The 25,393-nt window shown below is 40.1% G+C and overlaps 2 protein-coding genes and 1 pseudogene across 2 annotated transcripts; 2 read left to right on the forward strand and 1 right to left on the reverse strand.

Moving 5' to 3' along the window:
* Positions 1-2,332: 2,332 nt before the first annotated feature.
* Positions 2,333-11,567, forward strand: LOC103403889 (uncharacterized; annotated as a pseudogene).
* A 1,687-nt stretch (positions 11,568-13,254) lies between these two features.
* LOC103403823 (uncharacterized) lies at positions 13,255-14,987 on the forward strand. Its single transcript, XM_008342671.4, has one exon. It carries the CDS (start codon positions 13,452-13,454, stop codon positions 14,802-14,804), a length of 1,353 nt encoding a protein of 450 aa, XP_008340893.3. The 5' UTR covers positions 13,255-13,451; the 3' UTR covers positions 14,805-14,987.
* A 287-nt stretch (positions 14,988-15,274) lies between these two features.
* Positions 15,275-17,311, reverse strand: LOC103403824 (BI1-like protein). The gene is made up of 4 exons (XM_008342672.4): positions 16,839-17,311; positions 16,153-16,266; positions 15,847-16,004; positions 15,275-15,756 (listed from the first exon to the last, which is right to left on the reverse strand). The coding sequence occupies exons 1-4, from the start codon at positions 17,116-17,118 to the stop codon at positions 15,550-15,552; spliced, it is 759 nt and encodes a 252-aa protein (XP_008340894.3). The 5' UTR covers positions 17,119-17,311; the 3' UTR covers positions 15,275-15,549.
* Between the last annotated feature and the right edge of the window lie 8,082 nt (positions 17,312-25,393).

Here is a 25,393-nt window from a genome sequence, read left to right on the forward strand (position 1 = left end):
ATGAGTCGGAACCACCTAATGTGGTCTGTACGACAGGATTGGGTGTAAATAAATATGCTCTAGTGCTACGATCATGTGAAGATTGTGCGAATAATCGCGGGTCACCTACGAGTCGGAACCACCTATAATGGTCTGTACGACAGGACTATGCACCTAACTTGGATCCAAGGTAAGCGTATGGTGTGGGAGGTGAACATCACGTAAAGGACTATGCCCTAACCACGGGCAGGAGCACTAACATCGAGGCGCAAGTTTATTAGCTCTCAACACATCTCACAGGATCATCAATTCACAATAACAATATACAACGCACTTGATAATTACCTGAGCGTCCACCGCGTCGAATCATATATGCATATACCATACAATTTCATAGTCTAAGTATAAATCAACAGGCATGGCATTTCAAAACATAATTTCATTTAAACACATTTTCTAGGAAAAATACCCAGTATATAAGTATATACTGAAAATCAAAAGCCCATTCACTAATATGTGGAAGGGTCGTAACCCCCGAGCCTTGCTTGACTGCGCTCGTCCTCACGATAGGTCTCACCTATATGCGAAACAACTATATAAACGTTATTTAAATTACATAACCAAAACTAGGTAATAACTTCTCATACATTGCTGAATTTGGGTGTTTGAATATACCAACGTGATCTACTCAACCCCACGAACATCCCCATATTTTTAGAAAAAAATTTCGACGTCCCACACGCCGTCACACGCAGGCACGTGCCTGGCACACTGATGGATTCCCTAACGGCGTTATGGAATATTCCGTTAAATAAAAGCATATGCCGTTAAAGATACCTAACGCCGTTAGAATATTCTTAAAATATTCCATCAAAATTGATGGAATATTCGCCTTCTTCTCCGGCGAGTCATCGGATTCCGTCGCCGTCACCGTTTGTGTCATCGGAAACTGGAAAAACTTTAAAACTTCATATCTCTTCCATTTCCCAACCACATTCGATGAAATTGTCACCAAAATGAAGCTTACAACGAGTCGAACACATTCTTCCCACTTTGGGGACCTAAAACCAACGAAAAGTGGTTGGAAAATCCTTCGATCGAATGTTCAAACCTGCAACTTGATAAACTCAAGTGTTCTAACATCAAAACTACTCCAAAATCGATCCAATGTGCTAGAAAAGCAAGAATAATACTTCTTAGGTCTCAAAACCACTTAAAACCTTTGCAATCACGTCGGAGGCAAATCACCCATCACCGAAGTTTAGGAAATTCAAGTTCTACAAGCTCTCACGACCAACTAAGGGTATGAATTGACTCCTAGGCTTGCAAGGAACATGAAAACCACCTTCACAGTCTCGATCCATGCCTGCAAAGGTTGGTTTGAAATATGTCCGTACAATTGTACGGAAATGGAAAGAGATCCGAGAAGGAGAAGAGAGAGAGGGTCAACGGGAGTTTGTGTATAGGTGTGTGTGTTCCAAGTTGGGTCACCAACCAAAAACAAACAAAATCCTAAGTTCTAATTGGGTCCAATTAGCTAGGAAAGAAATTAATTGGTCACTTTTCTTAGCCCATTAATACAAACACAATCCAACGCTCAAGGGCAAAATGGTCATTTCACGCTATCGAGGTTAAAATAATATACACATTTGGGACGGGCTGTCACAGAATACACCCAGATTTCTAAGAATTTTAATAAACTATATTAAAATTCTAATTGAATACACATTAAATTTTAGATAATCACTTAAAATCTTAATTAAGGGGGTGTATTTAATTGGGATTTTGAGGGATTTTAATTATTTTAATGAATCTAGGTGTATTCAATCAATATTTTAAGTCATTTTTTGAAATTCAATGTGTATTCAATCAGGATTTTAAGATAGTTTATTAAAATCCTTAGAAATTCGGGTGTATTCAATTAGGATTTTAAAAAAGTTTATAACATTTCAGGTGTATTCAATTAAATTTTACATGGAATTGAATCTAAATTTTATATGGAATCTCTACAAATCAATTAAACTCCATAAAAATCCATGAATTTATAAATCCAAATCTCTCAAATTCCAAATTAAATACACCCCCTAAATACCCCTAAATTTTTGAGTTGTGAATTGAGGAACAGTTTTTGAGTTAAAAATCTTTGACGAAATGCCTAAATTTTAGAGTTGTGAATTGAGAAACAATTTTTGAGTTAAAAATCCCAATTCAATACATCCCCTTCATTTCTATGTACCCGCGTTTTATCTCACTGAGCCGGTAAAAGATTGACTTTTCACAATCACCATTAACAAAAGCTCCGTTGAATTTCCCTCAATTCTTCGAGGAGAGATAGGGAGAGGAGAATTGAACGACACTGACGATCTTGTCGTTTTCATTCTTCAAGCCGTCGAGGCCTAAAACCCCTCAGGAGGTGGCCAAGGCCATCAACGACAGCCTTCTGGCCCTCGATATCCAGACAGTCGTCGAAGTCAAAGCCCTAAAAAAGGTCCTCTATCTCAATTTCTAAGGCTTATGATTTATTGTTCTTGTTCCAATTTCCCAAACTTGCATTTGTAATTTGGTTATGCAATTGAGGCAAATGGGTGCTTGGTTTTGCTTTGTGGGTGTGTGTCTTTGCAGCATTGCATAAATCAATGGGAGATTGTCAATTGGGTTGATTTAGATAGAGATAATTCTAAGAACTTCGATTAGTGCAAGCAAAATTTTAAGTGTAGAAGTGTTTTTCTCAATTGAATTTCGTATTTTGGTGGGCAAAGTTACTAGCTTTCGTTTTCCCAACTTTGTTGTTACTTGCCACTACTACTTGGATTTTTCAAGTCTCCAACCGAGAAGTTTTCCTCACTCGGGAAATTAAGGGAACACTACCTCAATCTACATGCTCCACTCACAAAGCTTCAACATACAAGCTTCAACAAAAAAAAAATCAAAGAACTTAGAGAAGAAAGCTTTGGTGTATTTAACATAATACGTTGAAATGAAGCAAAGCTTATTTATTGATATCTCCGATAAGTTACAAGTATGTACATATACATGAGTCAAAATAAACAAACAAGATGGAGCCTTCACAAAGGTTGCTTAGGAGAAGTCTCAGCAGTCGGTAGAGTCCCAGAAAGAGAAGGCACCGGAGGGGGATCATTCGGAGCCTCAGTACTGGACAGAACCCTAGAAGGAGGAGGCATCGGAGGTTGATCATTTGGAGCTTCATTACGCGGTACAGCCCTAGAAGACGAAGGTAATAAATGCCTTTGGAACAAACCCACAAACCTCTAATGATCAAGTAAAATATGACCATCAGATTCCTTCATCTGGTCAAGCTTCCTCTTCATGTTTGTAGCATAGTCATGTGCGAGCCGGTGCAACTGTTTATTCTCATGCTTGAGCCCTCTAATCTCCTGTTTGAGACTCATCACTTCAGCCGCCAATGATTCAACTTGGCGGGTTCGAGCAAATAGGCGTTGGGCCATATTAGACACAGAACCTGCACACTGAACACTGAGAGCCAGAGAATCCTTAACAGCCAACTCATCAGACCGTTTGGAAAGTAGTCTGTTATCTTTGGGAGTGAGAAGGTTCCTGGCCACCACCGCAGCGGTCATATCATTCTTCATCACGGAATCCCCAACGGTAAGAGAACCAGTAGGGGATAAGAAAGATGTGTGCTATATGTTGTCTAGAGAAGGCATGTTTGCCTCTTCAACAAGGTTCAAGTCAGAACGACGGTCGGAGATGCCAGACATTTTCAAAAGTGTTGAAGAGAGAAGAGGTCGGACAAATCAAGATCTTAGAAGTGCAAGAATGGAGCTTCTACTGGTGGAGATTCAAGTGTCCTTTGGAACTTAATGCCAGCCTCTATAAAAATCTGCACTCGACGGAGCTTCAGAAATCGAAGAGGCGCCTGCTCAGAAATCGAAGAGGCGTTTGCTTTCTCAAAAGCTGGGCTGCTCAGAGACCACAAGGGCCGATCTCAGAAATTGAATAGGCGTTTGCTTTCTCAAAAGCTGAGCTGCTCAAAGACCACGAAGGCCGATCTCAGAAATCGAAGAGGCGCTTATTTTCTCAAAAGCTGGGCTACTCAGAGACCACGAAGGCCGATCTCAGAAATCGAAGAAGCACCTGCTTTTTCAGCCTTGTCAGCACATGTCACATGCACACTCAGCTTTGCAGAAATTACGGGCATTCTGTCAAAGATTTCTGGTGAAGTAGAAAGCATGTGAATCTTACTGTTCAATCATCCACTTTCCACACGCACCATCGGCTCATGGGTACCACATATAACTTTGCCAAAGATCTCTGACAAAGTTTAGACACGTGAAGCTTGTAGCTCCCACTACATCGCTATGACCAAGAAGGGTAAAAGAATAACAAAGAAACAGCACTAACAAAGTTTAGACACATAAATTTTGAAGGTCTACCTACCATATTATTACCCACAAGGGTAAAGGAACAACACCACTGCTGGATAATTGGAAAGTCCCTGTGTGTCAACCTCTGTGCTCCGTGGCAAGGTAGACTAGCAAACATGCCCAACCTTTACTCACATTCGAGAAAACACTCCCAACAAGATTGCTTGCTCCAAAATTGAAGAGGCACCGCCCTCTGAATCTCGAGAGCCAGATTCCCAACATGATTACTTTCTCAAAAATCGAAGAGACACCACTATCCGAATCTCGAGAGACAGACTCCCAGCAGGATTGCTTTCTCAAAAATCGAAGAGGCATCGTTCTCCGAATCTCGAGAGCCAGATCCCCGACAGGATTGCTTGTTCGAAAACCGAAGAGGCACCGCTTTCTCAACTTCGAGAGCCAGATCTCCTTGGATAAAGCTTGTCTGTAATATTCACATGCAACATCAGCTTTCCAGATACCACAGACCACTTTTTCAAAGTGCTCTGACAGAGTTAAAACACGTGAAGCTGGCAGCTCCCACTATCGTGCTATGACCAAGCAGGGTAAAGGAATATCATTACTACTTGTTGTTAAGGAGACTCCTATATATGTTGACCTCCATCTTTAATGGATAGGCAGACCTGCAAAAATGCTCAACCCTTCCTCATATCTAAGAGGGCACTCCCAACGAAACCTCTCGAAATACTCAGCTTTCTTTCCCCCCGATAATACCTCTGCAACAAGCTACACCAGAGCAAGAATATCTCATATCATCAGGGTTAAAAGCAAGAGTATCTCATATCATGTTTTTTCCCTGTCTTTTCCTTTAGCCTTGTTCTTACCTGCAAGACAAGGAGAAAGAGAGCAATCAGTCAGCACTTGGAATCAAGCTTCCAGTCAGGAACTGACTGCCTGGAACCCCTTACCTGATTACTTACCTGGCATTGCTCTCGGGTACTCATCTTCAACATCTTATACTTCTAGAGAAGATACCACATCTGCCTGAGGAACAAATTGGGAAAGTGAGAAGGATACAAGGAAGCATGTGGAGACAAACGTAATAGAACACGTGCCGATACATCCATTACTTTGTCAACAGCAAAAGTATCCCATATCAGCAGGGTCGAACGTACTCTAGATTTGATGGACTTGTTTTGACCCTCAAATTCTTCAGTCGGCCTTATACTCTGGAGGAAACCAGAAAATCCTCCAGCCCAGTTCAAGAATAAGCATGTGGAAAGTTACTTCTTCAAAAGCAAAAGTATCTCATATCATCTATTCTCCTTTTTCTTCTCTTTATCCTTCATGCTGCCTGCAAGATAGGGAGAATGAGAACAATCAGCCGGAACTCGAAATCAAACTTCTGATCTGGGACTGATTGCTTTGAGCTCTGATTGCTTACCTTGTCTGTCACCTCTTTCAGCAAATCCCCTAGGTCGGCGACTTGGGGGACTCCTACTACATGGTTGTATCGCGCTTGACCAAACCTAAAACTACAAGTAAGCTTCAAATGAAATTGATACATTACCTTGTGCATCTCCACCAGTTAAAGATACCACCCCTGGATGGAGGAAGAGTACTTCCAGAAAAGATGCCACATCTACCTATGAGATAGATAAGGCAAGTGAAGACAATACCACACTTCGGTACTTAGAAGTTTCATGATTACGAGATCATTCTCCCACAATATTTCCTAATGTCATTTGTACAAAATCATTCACTTGTACTCACTAAAGGAGAGCTTGAACCTATGTACTTGTGTAAACCCTTCACAATTAATGAGAACTCCTCTACTCCGTGGACGTAGCCAATTAGGGTGAACCACATATATCTTGTGTTTGCTTTCCTGTCTCTATCCATTTACATACTTATCCACACTAATGACCGGAGCAATCTAGCGAAGATCACAAACTTAATACTTTCTATTGTACCAAAGTCCTCACTGATTTTGTGCATCAACAATCCTTAAGTCCTTACCTTTTTCCGTTGGTAATGGATGAGTTAACATGACATATTCAAGATGATATTCCTTGGTGTATGCTTTTCGCAAACGATATAATGTTGATAGATGAAACTCAGGAATGGGTAAATGCGAAGCTTAACCTTTGGAGAGAAGTGTTGGAATCTAAAGGTCTTCGCCTAAGCCGATCAAAGACAGAATATATGGAGTGCAAGTTCAGTGCAAATAAAGGCCAAAATGAGTTAGGGGTGAGGATCGGAGATCAGGAAATACCAAAGAGCGACCGTTTTCGCTACCTAGGATCTATCTTGCAAAAGAACGGAGAATTAGATGGAGATCTCAACCATAGAATACAAGCTGGATGGATGAAGTAGAAGAGTGCATCCGACGTGTTGTGTGACCGTCATAGGCCACTGAAGCTCAAGGGAAAATTTTATAGGACAACAATAAGGCCGGAGATGCTGTATGACATAGAATGTTGGGCGGTGAAGCATCAACACGTACACAAAATGGGTGTAGAGGAGATGAGGATGCTTCGTTGGATGTGTGGGCACACGAGAAAGGATAAGATTAGGAATGAAGATATCCGAGGTAAAGTAGGAGTAGCCGAAATTGAAGAAAAGATAAGAGAAAATCAGTTACGGTGGTTTGGACATGTGCAAAGAAGGCCTACTGACGCTCCGGTTCGAAGATGTGACTACGGGATAGAGGTTCAGGGCCGAAGGGTAGAGGAAGACCTAGGAAAACTTTGGAAGAGACCCTAAGAAAAGACTTAGAGTACTTGGATCTAACAGAGGATATGACACAAAACCGAGCGCAATGGCGTTCTAGGATTCATATAGCTGACCCCACTTAGTGGGAAAAGGCTTTGTTGTTGTTGTTGTTGTTGTTGTTGGGGTTTACACTTTAGTGAAAAACACCCCATTAGTTCATAAAATAAATAAATAAATAAACTGTACTTACTTTGTAAAGGAAGAAGGGAACCAAAGGAATTTCATGACTAAGAATCAATTAGAGAATGACATGTGGATGGACGCGGGTTTTTCTTTAACTGTGCTCTTGCAATGTTTTACATAAAACTTGTAGGTGTTGGGGGTTTAATTAATGATATGCAAGTTTAGTTTTTTTTAAGCAGACGTTGTTTAACTTTATTATAGGCTTTGGAAGAAGTTGAAAAGAATTTCACGACAATGAAATGTATGATTTCTGGAGATGGGGAGACCGAACCAAATATGGATCACGTTTCACAGCTTGCTTTTGAGATTTGTAAGGAGGGTGTTCTTGATCTTCTGATTCACAAGTTACCTATACTGGGATGGGAGGTAAGTTATGGTAATTTTTATCATAATGCCTAGCATATGAAGTGTTGATGCACAAAACCGGAGGTCTTGGAACAACGTAAATCCGACCGTGAATCTGCAAGTAATGTAAATGACACAAGATGTATCATGGTTCACCCCAAAGTTTAGGCTACGTCCACACTGATTATGTATTTATTTGAGGGAGAGAGAGCTCTGAGAGTGAGAGCTTTGAGAGGGGGTGAGAGGGCTTAGGAATTGGCCTAAGAGATGGCCCTCCCCCTATTGTGAGGTTGAGGGTCATTTTTATAGAATAAGGACTCATCACTTATTACATATTTGCCCCTTCCTTTATCACATAATTACATTTAAGTTCCCCAAGTATTTGTACGAGATCTAAATACGAGACCCTAAATATGGTATAAAAATGAAGCATTGGTTGCACGTGATGATGAATTGTTTTCAATACAGGCAAGAAAGGATTTGGTCCATTGTTGGTCCACATTGATGAAGCAAAAGGTTGAATCAACTTATTGCTGTGCAGAATACACGGAGAACCATTTGGAATTATTAGACTTTCTTGTCGTGTAGTAAGTTTGTTAATGTTTTATTAGTACGTCTGTGTAAAATAGGGATTTTCACTTTGTGTTTTTACCACTTGTATCCTCCCACACTTATTAGAGGTTTGTAAGTTTTATTGGATCTGTCCCTTTCTCCTTCAATTTTTGGAGAATTTGTTTTTGGCTGCCAAACCGTGTGTCTGTGTTACAAATTAATTTTGTTAATTGGCAAGGCCGCTTTGTTTATTGTCATGTCACAATTTGTTAATAAAACATTTTGTACAAACCAAAGTTGTCTTGTCCAAATTCTGCCAATTTTGTCACTTTCAGTTTCTTTACCTAAAGTTCCAGTAAGCAAACAACGGACTCATGCACGTAGCTAGGTGTAATTTCACCATCAGCTGCGACCAATGGGACATTGGGATATTGTCCTAATGTTTTATACTTGTTGTCATACTTTTTCAACTGGTAGATTAGTATTGCACGACACTTATTGGTTTCTTTTTCAAACAGCTATGATAACAAGGAAATTGCTTTGAATTGTGAGAATATGTTGAGGGATTGCATTAGATTCCCCGCACTTGCAAAGTAAGACATTCAAACTTTTTATCTTTTTTTTCCTGCTAATGTTTTTGGCTCCCAGACCCTGCTTAAAGCGGGAGCTTTGTGCACTTGGTACGACCTTTTAATGGTTGTTGCAAGTTAGTAGTGATCTTGCTAAAGTAGATCATATTTTGTAAAATGAGATGCTCTGTTACATTCCATTAATGATAATTAATGATAATTAATGGTTGTTCGTTCTTTTTATATTTTAAGTGTTTCTATTTTCCTTCTAACTGGCAAGCAAATTTCTTTTATTTGCACATTTGATTTGTGTAGTGTTTTGCAGATACATATTGGAGTCCGCGAGCTTTGAGTTGTTCTTCAAATATGTGGAGCTGCCTAACCTTGACGTTGCTTCTGATGCGTTCTTTACCTTTAAGGTCAGAATCATGAACTTCTTTGATGTTGGACCTTTCTAAACATTGATGAGCTTTTGTGGCCCTATCTGTTCTCTCATAATATGTCCTGAATTTGGCAGGATCTACTTACTAAACATGGAACAATGGTATCTGAATTTTTGACTGCTCACTATGACGAGGTTTGCTTACGCTTTTTCTTACTATAAATTTATGTACAAATATGGTCAGTGGCAATCGTAGCAGTGTGACTTTTCATATGTTTATGTTAATTAAATATTTTACACACACGCTTCTGCTTGATTAAGACGTTTTTTCACTAGTGTATTGTTACATTCTAGTGTATATTATTCTGAGCTTATTTGATAATAAATTGTTGTTCCAGTTATTTGATCTATATGAAAAGCTCTTGACATCTCCAAATTATGTGACTAGGAGGCAATCTTTGAAGGTGGGTTCTTGTATCTAAATTTTCAACTTCTGTCTACTATTCTTTTGATTTATGAGATGCTCTAAAAGATAAATTGTATATGGATTTTAGCTTCTCTCCGAATTCCTCTTGGAGACTCCAAATTCACATATAAGAGCAATTCCACCCATGGAGTCCTTCCCCCTGGCAATCTACTATTCAATCCACCATATTAAACAGTAACTGCCTTAAATGAATAGTAACTACCATTAATGAACAGTAATTGCCATTTACATCTCCACCCTTGGAACCCCCTGGCAATAAGCAATTAAAATAATAGTTTTTTTGTTTGTTTAAATAATAAAAAATCCTCTCTCTCTCTAACACAAAAAACACTCTCTCTCTCTCTCTCTGACACAAAATACATAAAATATTGCAAAGCCCTCGGGCCACAGGCCCGTCGACTCCCCACCCCCCCCTTCGCTCGGGCTCCCACCCTCACTCGGACCCTTCCCCGCTGGAGCTGCTCCCACCGGCCCTCATGCCCTTTCTCCTCCCCTGTCGCCCGAGTAACCAGCATCCGCTGAAGTTGCTCTAATGAAGCGCTACATTTTAGAAGTTTGGTACCTGAAAGTCATGATGACGTTGCTCTAGGTATTGAATTTATTATTGCTAGTACTCTCTAGGACTATGGATGACCAAGCTATGGGTACTACATTGAAATGTACGCAAATAGTGTTACTTTGTGCATTTAGCATGCTGTTTAATATTTTTCTTTTAATATGAGCAGGATTCAAGTAAAAACATCCAAATCTATGCCTTCCACATCTTCAAGGTGCGTCCCCTGCTCATTTTTCCTCTCCTGCTTCCTAGATGTGTGTGTTTGTATGAATGTGATAGAACATGGAGTGCATTTTGTACGCTGCTTTTTGAACTTCATGCAACGAGGGATGTGCGTTGGAACAATGTACAGATTCATATATCGTACGAGTCAATTTTGTATGATGCAGTCTGATATTGATGCCTTAACTTCTCGTTTGCATGGTCTTAAATATTCATAATATTCCGATATTTTCATCGAAATTTTCGTGTTTTTGGACTACCGATATTTCCGATATCATCGATATTTTAGACCTTACTAAGTCACTCATGTATCTTATCATGCAATGTATAAAGTGTAAAATATTGTACTAATTCATTATATATAAATGATTATGGTGTGTTTAAACTTATTTCATTAATTACTTTATATTTTCTGTACACAATGTTTGTCAGCTCGCTATATAATCAACTTAAATCAGTTATATCTATCATGCAATGCATTTCCTTCCAATTTTTTGTGATAAACTAATAGATAATTGACTAAATAAGCATCCTGTAAAGTTTCAATAAAAATTTCCAAGTTTTTCTTATAATTTCCGTGGTTTTTATTCAATTTTTATCGATATCGATAATATCCCGATATTTCCATCGAAATTTCTGTGTTTTTAAACTACCGATATTTCCGATATCATCGATATTTTATACCTTGCTCGTTTGTCAACTTCATAAATAAAAGTCTCAGATTACTTCGGTTCCCACCCGTGTTTCTCATTTTTCTCATTTTGTTCATTATTGATTATTATATATCTGTGTTCTAAATGCAGGTCTTTGTTGCGAATCCTAATAAGCCACAGGAAGTAAAACTTATCTTGGCTAAAAACCATGAAAAGTTGACAGACTTGCTTCATAATCTTTCTGCTGGAAAAGGTTCTTAACTTGTTACTTTTCTGACCATGCAACTCTTTGTATGAATTGGCTTGTGAAAGGATGATGGTGCTTCCAAAAATATTGAAACTTTCATGTCGCTTTCATCCCCGTTGATTTATAGTCTCTTTGCAGGTGATGAAGATGAGCAATTTGAAGAGGAAAAGGAGCTGATCATCAAGGAAATCGAAAGAGTATCTCAACTAGTTAACCTGTAGAATACTACCTCACATCTGCTTGTTGTGCTTGTTCTGAAATTGTACTTGGTGCGATGGCAAGTGCCTTCGCCCATGAGCGGTAGGTCTCGGGTTCGAGACTTGGGAGCAGCCTCTCCATAAATGGGGGTAAGGCTAGCCGACATTCACCTCTCCCAGACCCTGCTTAAAGCGGGAGCCTTGTGCACTGGGTACGACCTTTACCTTTATCGTATGACAAAACGCCATGTGCCAAGAAAAGGGAAAGGAGAATGGACGGAGTATAATGCTTTCAAGAGTGGGGTCTGTCAAGATCTGTATGCTCTTGTAATCTTTGTTGAATTACAAAAAGGAGAAGAAAAAAGGAAGAGTCTTTTGACATAATGTTGTAAAATCTTCGAAAAAGTATGTAAAAATGGTTGGTTTTGGGTGCTCATGAGCACTTATGAGTTATATGTGTTTTGTAGGTTTGCCATTTTATGGAGATTTTGTTTGTTGCTTTGTTTGATCAAACTCCTCCAGAATGGAGAGTTGTACATGATGATGATTGTGAGGTGAATTTTAAAACTAGTTTGCTTCTAGAAGTTGCCTATTATCTATGGAATATGATTCTTAGAGTTAGAAGCATCGTATTGCTTCCTCAAGTCATGATTGATTTGGATATTTAGTTGACTTTTTTTTTTTACGATAAATTTACATTAAGGGATGAAATGAATAAGTTGGTATCGAACTCACAATTTAACATGCGTTTTGTGTAAGAACTAAAAACAGAAAAATAAGTTTTTAACAAATGAGGAAGGGCCAAGAAAGACCTCACTGTGGATTCCTCTTGCTCTTTATGCTCTTGGACGTCTGAGACCATTGTTCATATTATTAGAGATTGCGTCTCTGTCGACTTCTCGGCTCAATGCACTGGAAATATAGGTGTTCTTAGAAATAAGATCCATGATTGGCTTGGTGGGCTTTCTGTCAGGTGATTGATGCTAAGATTTGGAGGCTATATTTTGGACTAAAATTTGCAGTTGACAAGAGTATTTCAAGATTACGTGTCGGGATGGATTCAACTCTTACCAACTTTCGTTCTTTGGTCAACATCATTGATTAGTGCATGTCTACTGAGAGAAGAACATAATGGTAAATGACATTGTCAATTGGAACTATAATATAGATCTTGAGTACCATTATTTTGAGAAGAGTAAATTGTAGTTATGGTTCCTTAACTTTAACTCAATTGGAGCAATGGTCCATCAACTAAAAATTCATTATCATTGGTCCCTCAACTCATCAAAACGTGTAGTTATGGTCTCTCAATTAAAAATTCATTACCATTGATCCCTCAACTTTAATAACTGGAGAAATTGTCCCTTAACTTTAACCCAATTGTAGCAATGATCATTCCAACATAACTCGTTTTGACAAAATTTTTAACGTAGTTGACGAAAAAGACTATAATTACACATTTTGATGAGTTGAAGGACCCTAATTAGATAAATGGTTATTCCAACATAACTTATTTTGACAAAATTTTGACGAAATTGATGAAAATGATTATAGCTACATATTTTGATAAGTGGAGAGACCAATAATAATAAATTTTTAGTTGAGAAACTGTTACTGTAATTTGATTAAAATTGAAAGAGTAATTTGAAGGAAACCAATTATTTGATGGTACGATAGGACTCGAAGTATTCGAGTGATCCACCCCCTTACGCTACAATACAAAAACAGAAAAAATATCAATTTTAGCATTTAAACGGGTATTTAATTCAAAATTCCATTTTTTCAAAATATTAAAGCTAGATTACGCCATCCATGTCACTATTATTGTAAAGAGTATTTATTCGGTACGAATAGAGCTCCGGGTTAATCTCTAACTCCGAATCCGATTGCAGAAAATCTCTAACCCCCAAAAATTTCCACAAAAATCTCGAAAACCCCGAAATCTCCTCCTCTCACGGATGAATTTCTTCAACTCGGTCTTCTCCGACGAGCCCCTTCCCTCCGACGATCCGCACTACGACGCCCCAAACGACGGCGTCAACCCTAACCCGGAGTCGGATCCGGAACCGGAACTAAGTTCGCGTCCGAATTCCGGCACCGGGGCATGGAGCTTTGGAGGTCTGATCACGACTCTGGCGACGAAGTCCGGATCCGTTATGAAGAACTACCGCCGGGATCTCGAGGAGTTCGGGTCCGAGTTGAAGAAGGAGACGGCGGTGATCCGGGAGGTGGCTTCGCGCGCCGTCAAGGATCTTCCGGGTTCGCTCGAGGTCGGCGCGTCGGTGGCTCAGGAATCGCTGGAGACGGTGGGCCAGGCGATCGATGATATCGGAAGCACCGTCTGGAAATCGACGACGGAGATCATCTCTCACGGTAGGGACGCAATCTCAGCTGATGATGATGTTGAATCTGATAATTTGGATGATAATGTTAGTGGTAATCGTGAGATTAGTGGTGATAATAAGAGATTGAGTAGCAGTGGTAGTGATTTGAGAAAGTACAGTAGGTTTGAAGCTCAGGTGCGTGCGGTTCAGAGTAATTTGAATGCTTATTTGGAGGAACCGGAGGATTTGGAGAGCTATGGGAGCTGGAAATTAGGGTTTGTGTTGGACGAAAAGGCGGAGGAAGTCGAGAATTTGATGAGGGAAAATGGAGTGATTGGTGAGATTTATGGGGAGATTGTGCCTGGTAAGGTTGATAGTGAGAGCTTCTGGTCTAGGTACTTTTATCGGGTGCATAAGCTGAAGGAAGCCGAGGAGGCGAGAGCGAAACTCGTGAATCGGGCAATTTCGGGGGCGGAAGAGGATTTGAGTTGGGATTTTGATGATGATGATGATGATAAAGATAAAGATGTAGGGAAGGAAGAGGGTGATGGGTCGGATTTGAAGGTTGGTTCGAGTGGGACTGTAGAGTTGGAGAAGCAAAAGCAAGCTTCTTGTGAAGGTGCTGCAATGGAGGGTGACAATGTTGAGAGTGTTGAAGTTGCTGCAAGGGAGTCTGTGAGTAGTGATGGTGGGGATAAGGCAGAGTCGAAATCTGATGGAGTGTCGGAAGGGAAGACGGATGGTGGTGATTCTTGGAAAGAGAGTGATGTTTCGATTGTTTCGAGCCAGCCCTCGATGCCTGAGGAAGAGGATCTTGGGTGGGATGAGATTGAAGATTTAGGAAGCATTGATGAGAACGAAGGGGATGCAACGGGGAGCAGTGCGAATAGAGCGAATTTACATAAGCGGCTGAGTGCAGCAGAGGAAGAGGAGGATTTGAGCTGGGATATCGAAGATGATGAAGAAGATGTCACTATTAAATCATGACGAAACTGCAGTCACAAGATCATCGCAAGCATTGTGAAGATAATTGTTTTATTTGGTTGTTATACGACATAAATACGTTCTCTTATCTGTTCTGTGAAGTTTTAAGTGATTTACATTTGCATTTATGTCACATTTTATAGTTGAATAAAATTAGAAACCCGATACGGGGTTTCCTTGGCTATACATTCAACGGAGTTCCTTGCACCCTTCAATTCACGTTATGTCACATTTCGGGTACAAATTTCAAAGGTGCACCGTGCAAATGCTTCGGAGTTGAGCATGGAGAATCATCCTTAAAAACCAAGTACATTATCTCGTTTATATTGGCACCTGGTAGATACATTCATGGCATCAATAGCCGGGGCTTTGCCGGTAAATGGTGTGTCGTGTGAGAAACATTCATGGCAGCCATAGCCGGGGCTTTGCGGGTAAATAGGGTGTCATGTGAGCGAAAAGGAGAAAATCCGGTGTTCGAACAAGTTGAGTAACCAAATCCATACAATGTAAAATGTTTCGCATAAATGAGATGTAGCACACTTAGTTTGGGCAAATGTAAAAATACTAAGAAATCGGCGTAAAGTGAGGCAGCTCACTCGGCTTTAGAACTGTTTGGAGAGTAAAAGGGAAACATATACGCTACATCCACAATGATTATGTTCGGGCTTGGACTATATATACTATGTCCACAGAGTTTAGCCAAAACCAGACTGCAGAGAGTTGAGTCGGTAGTCGGTACTTGGCATGACTAATTGTTGCTTTGCCTCAGCATCCGCAATATAGTCAGGAACAGGTTGAGAATGTCAAGATAAAGAGTGATGGAGGCCCAAATGTACTCATCGTATGTGAAGCGCTTGATCAGGTTGTCAGTGTCATAGACGATGTACCCAGAGAAAATGATAGCGCCAATGGCACCATATATGGCATTAGTTGTAGGGCCAAGAGGGAAGAACATCTGCAAGAGGGTACACGACCACCAAGTCAGGTCGATATTTCAAGTATTTAGGGAAAAGTACTGAACAAATTAATAGAAAGACAATCCGACCTGCATGAAACCGGTTAGGAGGAGGACAATGAGGCCGGTGAACAACACTGGTCCGAGGAAGCTGAAGTCCTTGCCCTTCCTCGACGCCCAGAAGGTGTAAGCAGTCAAGGATGCAACCACAGCTGAGGTTAGAATCAAAGCTTCAAGCACAATTGCTCCTGAAAGCACAAACATAATCAGATGAGTGTAATTCCAAAAGCTAAGGAATTCCACAAAGATGAAAAATCAGCAACCGAAATAAACACTACAATCTCGGATTGCAAGATGTCAGTAAAAACATTCAAAATGTAGGGAAATAAGACTAACCGTCTGTATTCGCGACGGCCACGCCAACTGTGACACTCAAACTCAGAGTGAAAAGTCCAAGGAAGACAAAATTGAGGGGATGCTTCTGCTGATACACATGCAGGGGCCACAACACTGTGTCGAAATTCAAGGTTAATAAGATAAAGCAAAATAAGAAAATAATGTAGAAAACAAAAACCCAGCAGTGGATATTGTAGTAATTAGAAAAAACACCCCAAGAAAGAAGAAACTATAAATTTTATAGAAAAAAAACTTCCAAGACTCATAAAAGAACCCCTCACCCAACAAACAATTAGATCAATGGGTAATTCAATGAAAATCTACCTTAGAAAACAGGCATTTTCGAGTTTGATATCAATACGATCATATTCATATCACAGACCCGATAAATTTCTCAAATTTTCCAAGTATTTGTAACCATGTAACCGCATCATAGATAGCAAAACTAGCAAAATCAAACAATACCCAAATTCGAAATAAAAAGACCTAGATCGCCCACAGAAAAGTCAAATCTGAATCAATTTCAAAATCTAGTACCAAATAACCACCCAGCAAAACCCCAATTCAAAGAAAAAGCCTCGATCTTTGATTCAAAATACCAAATTCAGATCTAAAACCAACACCCATAAACGCAAATCCCACAACTAATGCAACAAATAAGGGTTTTTGTGATTAGGGTTACGTACAGATTAGGGGAAGGATGGCGAAGAAGAGGAGAATTCCAGGGCTGCCCTTGAGGAGATCGTTGATCGGAGCGTAGAGGACGGTGACGAAGGAGATCATAGTGGTCAAAACCATCTGGGCGGCCAAGATTCCGTACACCTTGCGGATGAATCCCCATCGGAGTTGGTTCTCGCCTTTACTCAGACCTGGGTACAGCAACTCCCCCGACTCTATGTCCACCTCCGCCGCCTTGCCGCCACTGTTCGTACCCACCTCCGTGTACCCGTGCATCTTGTTCATCATTTTCTCTCTCTCGCTCGAGAACTTTCTCTGGAATTTTCTCGGGAAAATTGGGAGGGCGAGGGGAAGGGTCGTTGTAGAAGGATGATGGGGGTTTGTTTCTTCTGGTTAGTGGATAATATATAATAATTCAGTAAAAAAAATAAAAATTGGACTTGTTGGCGTTTTGATAGATTGACTTGCGGGTGTCGTTTGGACTGTGACGCTGCGTTAAATAAAATTTAATTAGGACTTTAATTATAGGAATTTTAACGAAAAACTTCCGATATTGTTCACTTTAACGAAAAATTATATTTTAACACTAAAAAGTCAATCCTGGTACTATTCACTTTACCCTTTATTTTATCTTTATCATTAAAACTCAAAGTTTTCAAGCTATTTTCTTTAGTTTTCTTTTTAATTAAATGGTTTAAAATGCATTAACATAAGATTAGGTCAAGTGGCAGTGACATATTCGATAATGTCAAATTGTCATATAAAAATGGGGAAGGGATCGGAATATCGTATATTCCCATGGGAGAAGTGATCTATATTTTGGGTGTAAATGACTCCAAATGAGAAATCCTATGTAAAATGTGATTTTTTTTTTAAAAAAAAAATATTGTAAATTAATAGATTTTTATGAAATGGTCACACCGTCACGCAAAAAAAAAAAGTAATTTTTTATGAAAATTTTATATTGCAAATTGGTATTCAAGTTAGTATCGAAGACTTTGTTTATTCGTCAAATTGATGAGTTCTCAAAGTTAGTATTTGATTAAAATTAATGTTGTGTATGAACTCTAGTATTTTAGTTTGGGGAAACATTGTCTTTTCGCATGGAGGAAAAGTACAAATTCAAGTTGACTTGTTTTGCTTTGTGTAATTCCCAATTGGAAGTCTAAAACAATGTATTTATTGAGTACTAGATGTGTAATGTTAGACAGATGGCATGATCTTGTATTGACAAATGTCATAATCTTGTGAGGTTGGTTGTTAGAGGTGTTAGCTTAGTCAATAAGCTACTGTGCTTACTATAAATAGGGAATTACATCAGATTGTAACTAATCTTTCCAGTCATTCATTACTGCAATACAAAAGAATATTCTCTTCACTATCTTATTTCTCTCTCTCTTGATACATTTCTTGATTTTCAGCTTCTGCAACTCTGTTATGATGGTATCCAGCGCTATATTCTCGATTTGATCCTGAGAATTAGTGCTGGAATTCAAAAGGGTGGAAGGTTTTGTTCGTGGAGTCTGAATTTTTTTTTGTGGCGTTGGAGATTCCTGTTCGTCGGTGCCATGTCAGTGTATTCCAATTTCATCTTTCACGCTGATTTCTTTGAAGATTTGATGGTATCTGTTGGTACCATATATTGGGCCTCGTCTTTGTGCCTCATCCCTAAGCCCATGACAAATGTAAAAAGGGAGGGAGCCCTTATTCTATAAAATGGACTCTCCCTCACCCTCATGAAGGGAGCCTGACTTTCACAAAGAAGACAAAGTCTTACACTCAACCCTCACAACAATGTAGAGGGCAATACCCTCTTAGCCAAATAGAGAGCAAAATGGCAAGGGCTGCATCCACAAAGAGCTCCATTGCCGATCTATTGTAATCCATACATTCATACAGTAAATGGAATCAACATCAGTGTGGACGTAACTTAAACATTGGGGTGAAGCAGAATACATCTTTGTGTTCTTGAGCGTTTGTGTGATTCACGGCCAGATTTATGTTGGTCCAAGATCCTTCGGATTTTGTGCATCAACAGTATCTGTTCTTATTCCTCTATAATGCATACTTTGTTGATTACAATTCGAGGCACGAAGCTGATTGTCTTTTACGGTGAAATCTGTTGATATTTGATCATGAAGAATTGTTGCTATCTTGATTGTATGTTGAAAATTGTTGATTGTATAAGCAAGAAGCTTTAGGGTACGAAGCCATACTATTGAAAATTGTTGCAAATTGTTGATACTTGTTGAATTCTGAGATAATTGAAAGAAACAAAAAAAGTTAGGGCACAAAGCCAGATTATTAAAGAATTGGGGCACAAAGCCAGGTTATTGTGAAAATCTTGAAGGTTTATTATTGAATTGGTGTGTGTTGATTCTATGATTCATGATGGCGTATTTGTTTAAGATTGATGGTTTGTTAGGCATATTTACCATTCGTCTGCAAGAAGACAACTTTGCAAAATGGTCTTTTCAATTTCGTTCTATGCTTGAAGGGTATGACTTGTTCGACCATTTTGATGGTACAAATGTATGTCCTCCTAAGTATATGATTTCTTTGGATAATGGGGTTACTAAAGAACTCACACAAGCTTATAAGGAATGGATTAAAACTGATAAAGCTCTATTGAGTTTACTCATTGCCACACTTGGTGATGAGGCTATTGAATATGTTGTTGGTAGTAAGACTGCATTTAAAGCCTGGACTAATCTTATTGATAGATATGTCACAGTCTCTAGGGCACGAATTAATCATCTCAAGACTAAATTACATACAATCAAGAAAGGATCTGATTCTATTGAAAAATATTTGCTTCAATTGAAGAATAAAAAATATCAACTACTTGCTGTAAGGGAAGTGCTTTCTGACAATGACTTGATAGTTGCTGCTTTGGCTGGTTTACCCTTTGAATATAATATCATTCGTACTGTTATTGTTGCTAGAGAAACCCCAATAACTCTCAAAGAGTTTCGAGCCCAGTTGTTGAGTGCTGAGAGAACCGTTGAAGAGTTACCAAGTTCTGTTCAATTTCCAATGGCTGGTATGTACTGTCAAGGCGAGTCTTCAAATTCTGGTGGTCATAATGGTTTCAACATAAGAGATGGAAGACAGTTTTATCAATGATAGTCTTCTAACTTAGGGGGTCAGTTTAGTTCTCACTCTACCAGTAGCTATGGTTTTGTGGGACAATACAACAAGTTTAATACAAGGGGTCATTCTAGTGGCAACTTTACTCAAGCAAATATTCCTCAGCAATTTCAATTTCATCGGCACAATGGAAATAATGGTGGTTTTCAAAATGGTGGATTCAATGGTTCTAGAAATAAATGGGGGTTCTAATTCTAGAAACACTGAAATAATGGTTTTTCTGGCAGTAATGGATCAAATGGGAAATGAGGTTCTCACTGGAATAGTTGGAATGGTAACAATGGACAGAAGTCTCATGTCATACTCGAGTGTTAGATTTGCAGTAAGAGAGGACATACTGCTTGTGGATGTAAAGTTCCGACATCTTCTTCTTTGACAAAATTGCACCTACAAAACAATTAACACCTTAGGTCAAGGCCAAGAGTCTCTCGTTCCCACGATGAATGAGGGGGCCTTGGCCGAAGAACCTCCGATGTCAAAGTTAGAATTTAGAGAGAAAAATATTTGGAGAGTTTTTGGGAGTTTTGCAAGAGTGTGGAACTTAGGTTTTTAGAGAAAATTGGGTGATATATATAAGGAATGGAGGTGGCCGGCCCTTAGAGGTTTTTTGTGTGAAAATGGACGATTTAATTGGTGATTAATGGATTAATTAGGAATTAATCCATTAATTAGCCAATTAATCTCCATTTATATGGAATAATTGGAGGTTATGAAGTAATCACCTAAGATGAGGATGGATGAGATAATTTGGAATTGGTTACCTATTTTGGACACTCATGGCTTGATTAAAGAATTATTGTCCACTGCTCGCGCGTAAGACAACCAGTGTGACTCAGGGGTAACTTTGTCCTTTTTACCAAAAATCTACGTGTCGCCTTGTGATTATTTTTGGCTCCATAAATGCCCCCACACCTATTGGGCTGCTCGTAGGAAAGGGCAGCAGGTGTAGAGATCTTCTTGCTCTAGGAAACTTAGGACTGCTTCTTGTTTTGATGTAGATTCTATCTTTAATACGAAATTAGATCCTTTTAGGAAAGAGAAATAAATTTCTCTCAAAGCCTATTTAAGTCCACCTTAAGTGGGTTATTAAATCAACTTTGGAGAGTGATTTATTCTACCCTACAAAAGAGAGAGAACTTAGAGGGTATTTGCTCCCCCTCCTCTAGCAATCTTCTACATCTTGCCCGTGCAAAGGACCGTCTTTTGTTGCTTTCTTCGTCTTCTCAGTGCCGAACCAATGTAATAAATACTTAATTTCTTCTTGTCTTATTCTTGGGTGGTGCTGCTACGGGGCAATCGTTGGGATGGTGCAGCACGTCGGCTGGCAGGGGCCAGGAGTCGGCTTGGCATAGGCTAAGGAAGTGATGTGGTTAGGGCCATTACTTGAGCAGCTCGGCTTGATTGAAGCCAAGGATTGGTTCGGCATGGGCTGAGGAAATGGCGTGGAATAGGCAATTGTTTGGGCTACCACGTCTAGGCTGTTTGCTAAAAATAAGGAAACTGCTTAAGTTTGATTTTTCAACTGTCATAGATGGAGCAGTCAAGGATAAAGATGCCAAGATCAAAGTTGCTGAAGATGAAGTGTTGGATGAGCGAACTGTTAAGTGTAAAAGTGGCTGCTGCCCCATAACTATTTGTTGCTTAGTTAATCTTTAAGCATTTGATCTTTTGAACTATGTGGCCTTCTCGCACTGGAGAGCTTACCCAGATAGGTGTTAGGGATTTAGTTTACCCTCTCGCACTGGAGAGCAATTAGTTTTACCCTTTTGTACTGGAGAGCAATTAGTTTATCCTTTCGCACTGGAGAGCAAACCTATATGGGTTTTGAGGAATTGGTTTACTCTCTCGTACTAGAGAGCAATTAGTTTATCCTTTCGCACTGGAGAGCAAACCCATATGGGTGTCGAAGAATTGGTTTACCCTCTCGCACTGGAGAGCAGACTCATATGGGTGTCGGGGAATTGGTTTACCCTCTCGCACTGAAGAGCATGAAAGTCGTTATCGTGAGTGCAACTGAGGAAAACTGGACTGCTGGGATAACCAAAATAATCCTTAGCCTGCAAGGTCATGTTTGGCGATCTGCTTGAGACTTCAAACTACTTGTGGACCTCGAGTAAGGGTGTAAGCGCAGTGAGCTGCTCCCAGAATTATTGTGCCATCATTAGGTGTTTTGTCGTGTGCCTTTTTTAGGCTTAGTTGGCACGAGCCACATGGCAAGATCAGCATGGTTGGGAGCCATGGTGCAAGATTGGCACAATTATGAGCCATAGTGATATATCAATGGCTGGCGGGAGTCGTGAAGCAGGCAGGAGTGGTTGTGAAATCAGAGATGAGGCTGGCTTGGGCCAAGTTGTGCACAGCAGGAGGAATTGTCTGGAGTGTTGAGAACAAGATCTGCCCCTGGTTCTTGGTAGTCGGGCTGGTGTGTCCTTCTGGTACTCGTCTTCCCCCGGCGTGCCATTAGGCTGAGCTGCTGCATTTGTCAAAACAGAAGAAATCTTTATATCCGGCAATCTATGTAAGGTAGTCTCGTCTGATCGATCTTGTCATTGAAAGATGACTCGCTTATGTTGGTCATGTCTCATCGAAGCGCCTTGTCAATAGCTTTGTTGCGTGGGAAATCACATAATCGCTCGGTCAGGAATATTTCTACTTCTTCTTGAATTTACCTTTTTTAGGGGTAGCAGTGCCCTCGGCTGCCCTCTGTCGTAACCTACTGGTCTAGGCTGCTCTTTCATATGTTTGGCTCATCTATGTCGTGGCTGCGGTCGGTGTGGTATGTTTATAACAAGAGAGCGAGTAACTCGTAGGCTGCTGGTTGAACTTGAGCCCGAATTGAGTGATTGCTTATCTCTATCCGTTGTGCTGCCTACTCCGATGTGAGGTGGATGATGCTCCTTACGGGCTTTGCCGCAAATGATCACTTCGCCTAGAAGGTTGCTCATGTTGATTATCGAAGTGTGGCCCCAACCGCAAGTGTATGTTTGTTCGTAGGACTAACTGAGAGTGCACGCTCCTCCACGCGCTAAGATAGGAGTATACGCTATCTCAGGGGTCCAGTCCAGAATGTACTCCGTTAGAATGCTCGGTTCATGACTGGTTAAGTGGCTGCTTGCCTGGACACTGGTGGAGAGGTTCGTCTACCCTTATCCTTCTTCGAGACATCTCGTCCGAGGCACGTTAAATTCCGGTGCATTGCAAGAGTTGATTCACAAAGGTTATCTATTGTGCAAGGGCGCTCGTCAACTCTATAACTTGTCGAGACAAGTGTTGTTCGCCATTTGGATTAGAAGAGCTTGGAAAGAATATGTCTCCTTGAGTAGTGGAAGTGTGGAAAGAATATGTCTCCTTGAGTAGTTGAATTGGGAAATGTCAAATCCGTGGAGAAACCTGGTAAAAATACCCCCAGCTCGATGGTTGGTCCGAATGGTTGAGATAGTCTTGGGCCTATCTAAGCTGCTTGGAATGCTACGCGAGCAGGCTGGGCCGCAGAAGCAGGCTGAGCCGCGAGAGAAAGCTGAGCTGCGGGAGCAGGTTGGGCCGCGAGAGAAAGCTAAGCCGCGTGAGCAGGCTGGGCCGCGAAAGCAAGCTGGGCCACGAGAATGGGCTGCTTGGAAAGAGCAAGATGGGCCACGAGAGTGGGCTGCTCAGCGTATGATGCACGCGGATGCGAGGCTTGGGCTCGGCTTGGGCTCGCATTAGGTGTGGAGTGACATGGCTTGGGTTGTGGCCTTAGTGCCGTGAGTCGCCTTGGATGGCACGGCTCGAGCCGTGGTGTTGACACAATGGACCTCATCGCGAGTGGCTACCGTGGTAGCCACCGTGGTTTCCCGTGGTGGAAACTTGTGGTGGTGGTGCCGCTCCACCTATTGTCACATTTAGCCTTATGGATCACTGTGGTCCCATCTCTTGAATGTTAAAATTTTCATTTGTTGAATTTTCTAAATTTCTAGCCATTGTACTTATCTTTTACGTTTTATCAAAGAATTTTTTCAAATAAAAAATTATAATAATAAAAACGTACGAAAAATCTACAAATGGACAAGAAAATAGAAAACCTTGGATGCGAGAGTCTTCTACGAGTGTGGGACTCAGCTCTCAATAAAAGCACCAATTTATGGATGCAAATTTCCGCCTTCTTCTTCTTGGACAAAATTGCACTTACAAAACAATTAACACCTTAGGTCAAGGCCAAGTGCCTCTCGGGCCCACGATTAATGGGGGGTTTTGGCCGAAGAACCTCTGATGCCAAAGTTAGAATTCAGAGAGAAAAGTATTTGGAGAGTTTTTGGGAGTTTTACAAGAGTGTGGAACTTATGTTTTTAGAGAAAATAGGGTGATATATATAAGGAATGGAGGTGGCCGGCCCTTAGAGGTTTTTTGTGTGAAAATGGATGATTTAATTGGTGATTAATGGATTAATTAGGAATTAATCCATTAATTAGCCAATTAATCTCCATTTATATGGAATAATTTGTAGGTTATGAAGTAATTACCTAAGATGAGGATGGATGAGATAATTTGGAATTGGTTACCTTTTTTGGACACTTATGGCTTGATTAAAGAATGATTGTTCACTGCTTGCACGTAGGACAACCAGTGTGCCTCAAGGGTAACTTTGTCCTTTTTACCAAAAATTCACGTGTCGCCTTGTGATTATTTTTGGCTCCACACTGCTCCCAACTGTTATTACAGAAATGAACAACAGCCTATGTTTAATCAAGGCATTCTTGAGTGTCAAATTTGTGGCAAGATAGGCCATGTTGCTCTTAATTGTTTCCATCAAAATAACTATGCATATCAAGGTGAACATCCACCTGCAACATTGACTGCTATGACTGCTCATTCATCTTCTGATTTAAATGCCAACCAAGCTTGGATTATGGATACATGTGCTACACATCACATGACTGGTGATCCCAATGATCTGAATGTTATTACACCATTTGAATGAGATCAACAAATCACAATTGGCAGTGGAGAATGTCTTTCAGTGAAGAATACCGGTTCTAGTTCTCTTTATACTCCTTACAAAACCTTAAATCTTCTTACTGTGTTACATGTTCCTAATCTTGCAGCTAGTTTATTATCCATTTATACCTTATGCAAAGATAACAAATGTTATGTAATCATGGATAAATTCGGTTTATGGGTGCAGGACAAGGCAACAAGGGCAATTCTAATGAGAGGAAAGAGTAGTGGAGGTCTGTATCACATCCCAAAGAGTTTGTTCTTCAAGCATAATCTACCGAGATAGTTTGCCTCTTTTCCAAAGGCGTTTCTGGGGAAATTGATGCAAGCTTCCTTATGGCATAATAGACTAAGACATCATAATAATGCAGTGTTACATAGTATGCTTTCTAATTCTCAGATTGTATATAGGCCTGATATAAATAAACATGTATGCAGTGCT

The sequence above is a fragment of the Malus domestica genome, chromosome 16 (genome assembly GCF_042453785.1).
Source record: "Malus domestica chromosome 16, GDT2T_hap1".
In the NCBI taxonomy this organism is placed as follows: domain Eukaryota; kingdom Viridiplantae; phylum Streptophyta; class Magnoliopsida; order Rosales; family Rosaceae; genus Malus; species Malus domestica.

Coding starts and splice junctions, on each gene's coding strand:
- LOC103403824 (XM_008342672.4), bottom strand. CDS start 17,118: ATGATGAACAAGATGCACGGGTACACGGAGGTGGGTACGAACAGTGGC. Junction 16,267..16,838: donor CGCCATCCTTCCCCTAATCT/GTACGTAACCCT, acceptor ATTTCGACACAG/TGTTGTGGCCCCTGCATGTG. Junction 15,757..15,846: donor TCCTAACCGGTTTCATGCAG/GTCGGATTGTCT, acceptor ACCCTCTTGCAG/ATGTTCTTCCCTCTTGGCCC.
- LOC103403823 (XM_008342671.4), top strand. CDS start 13,452: ATGAATTTCTTCAACTCGGTCTTCTCCGACGAGCCCCTTCCCTCCGAC.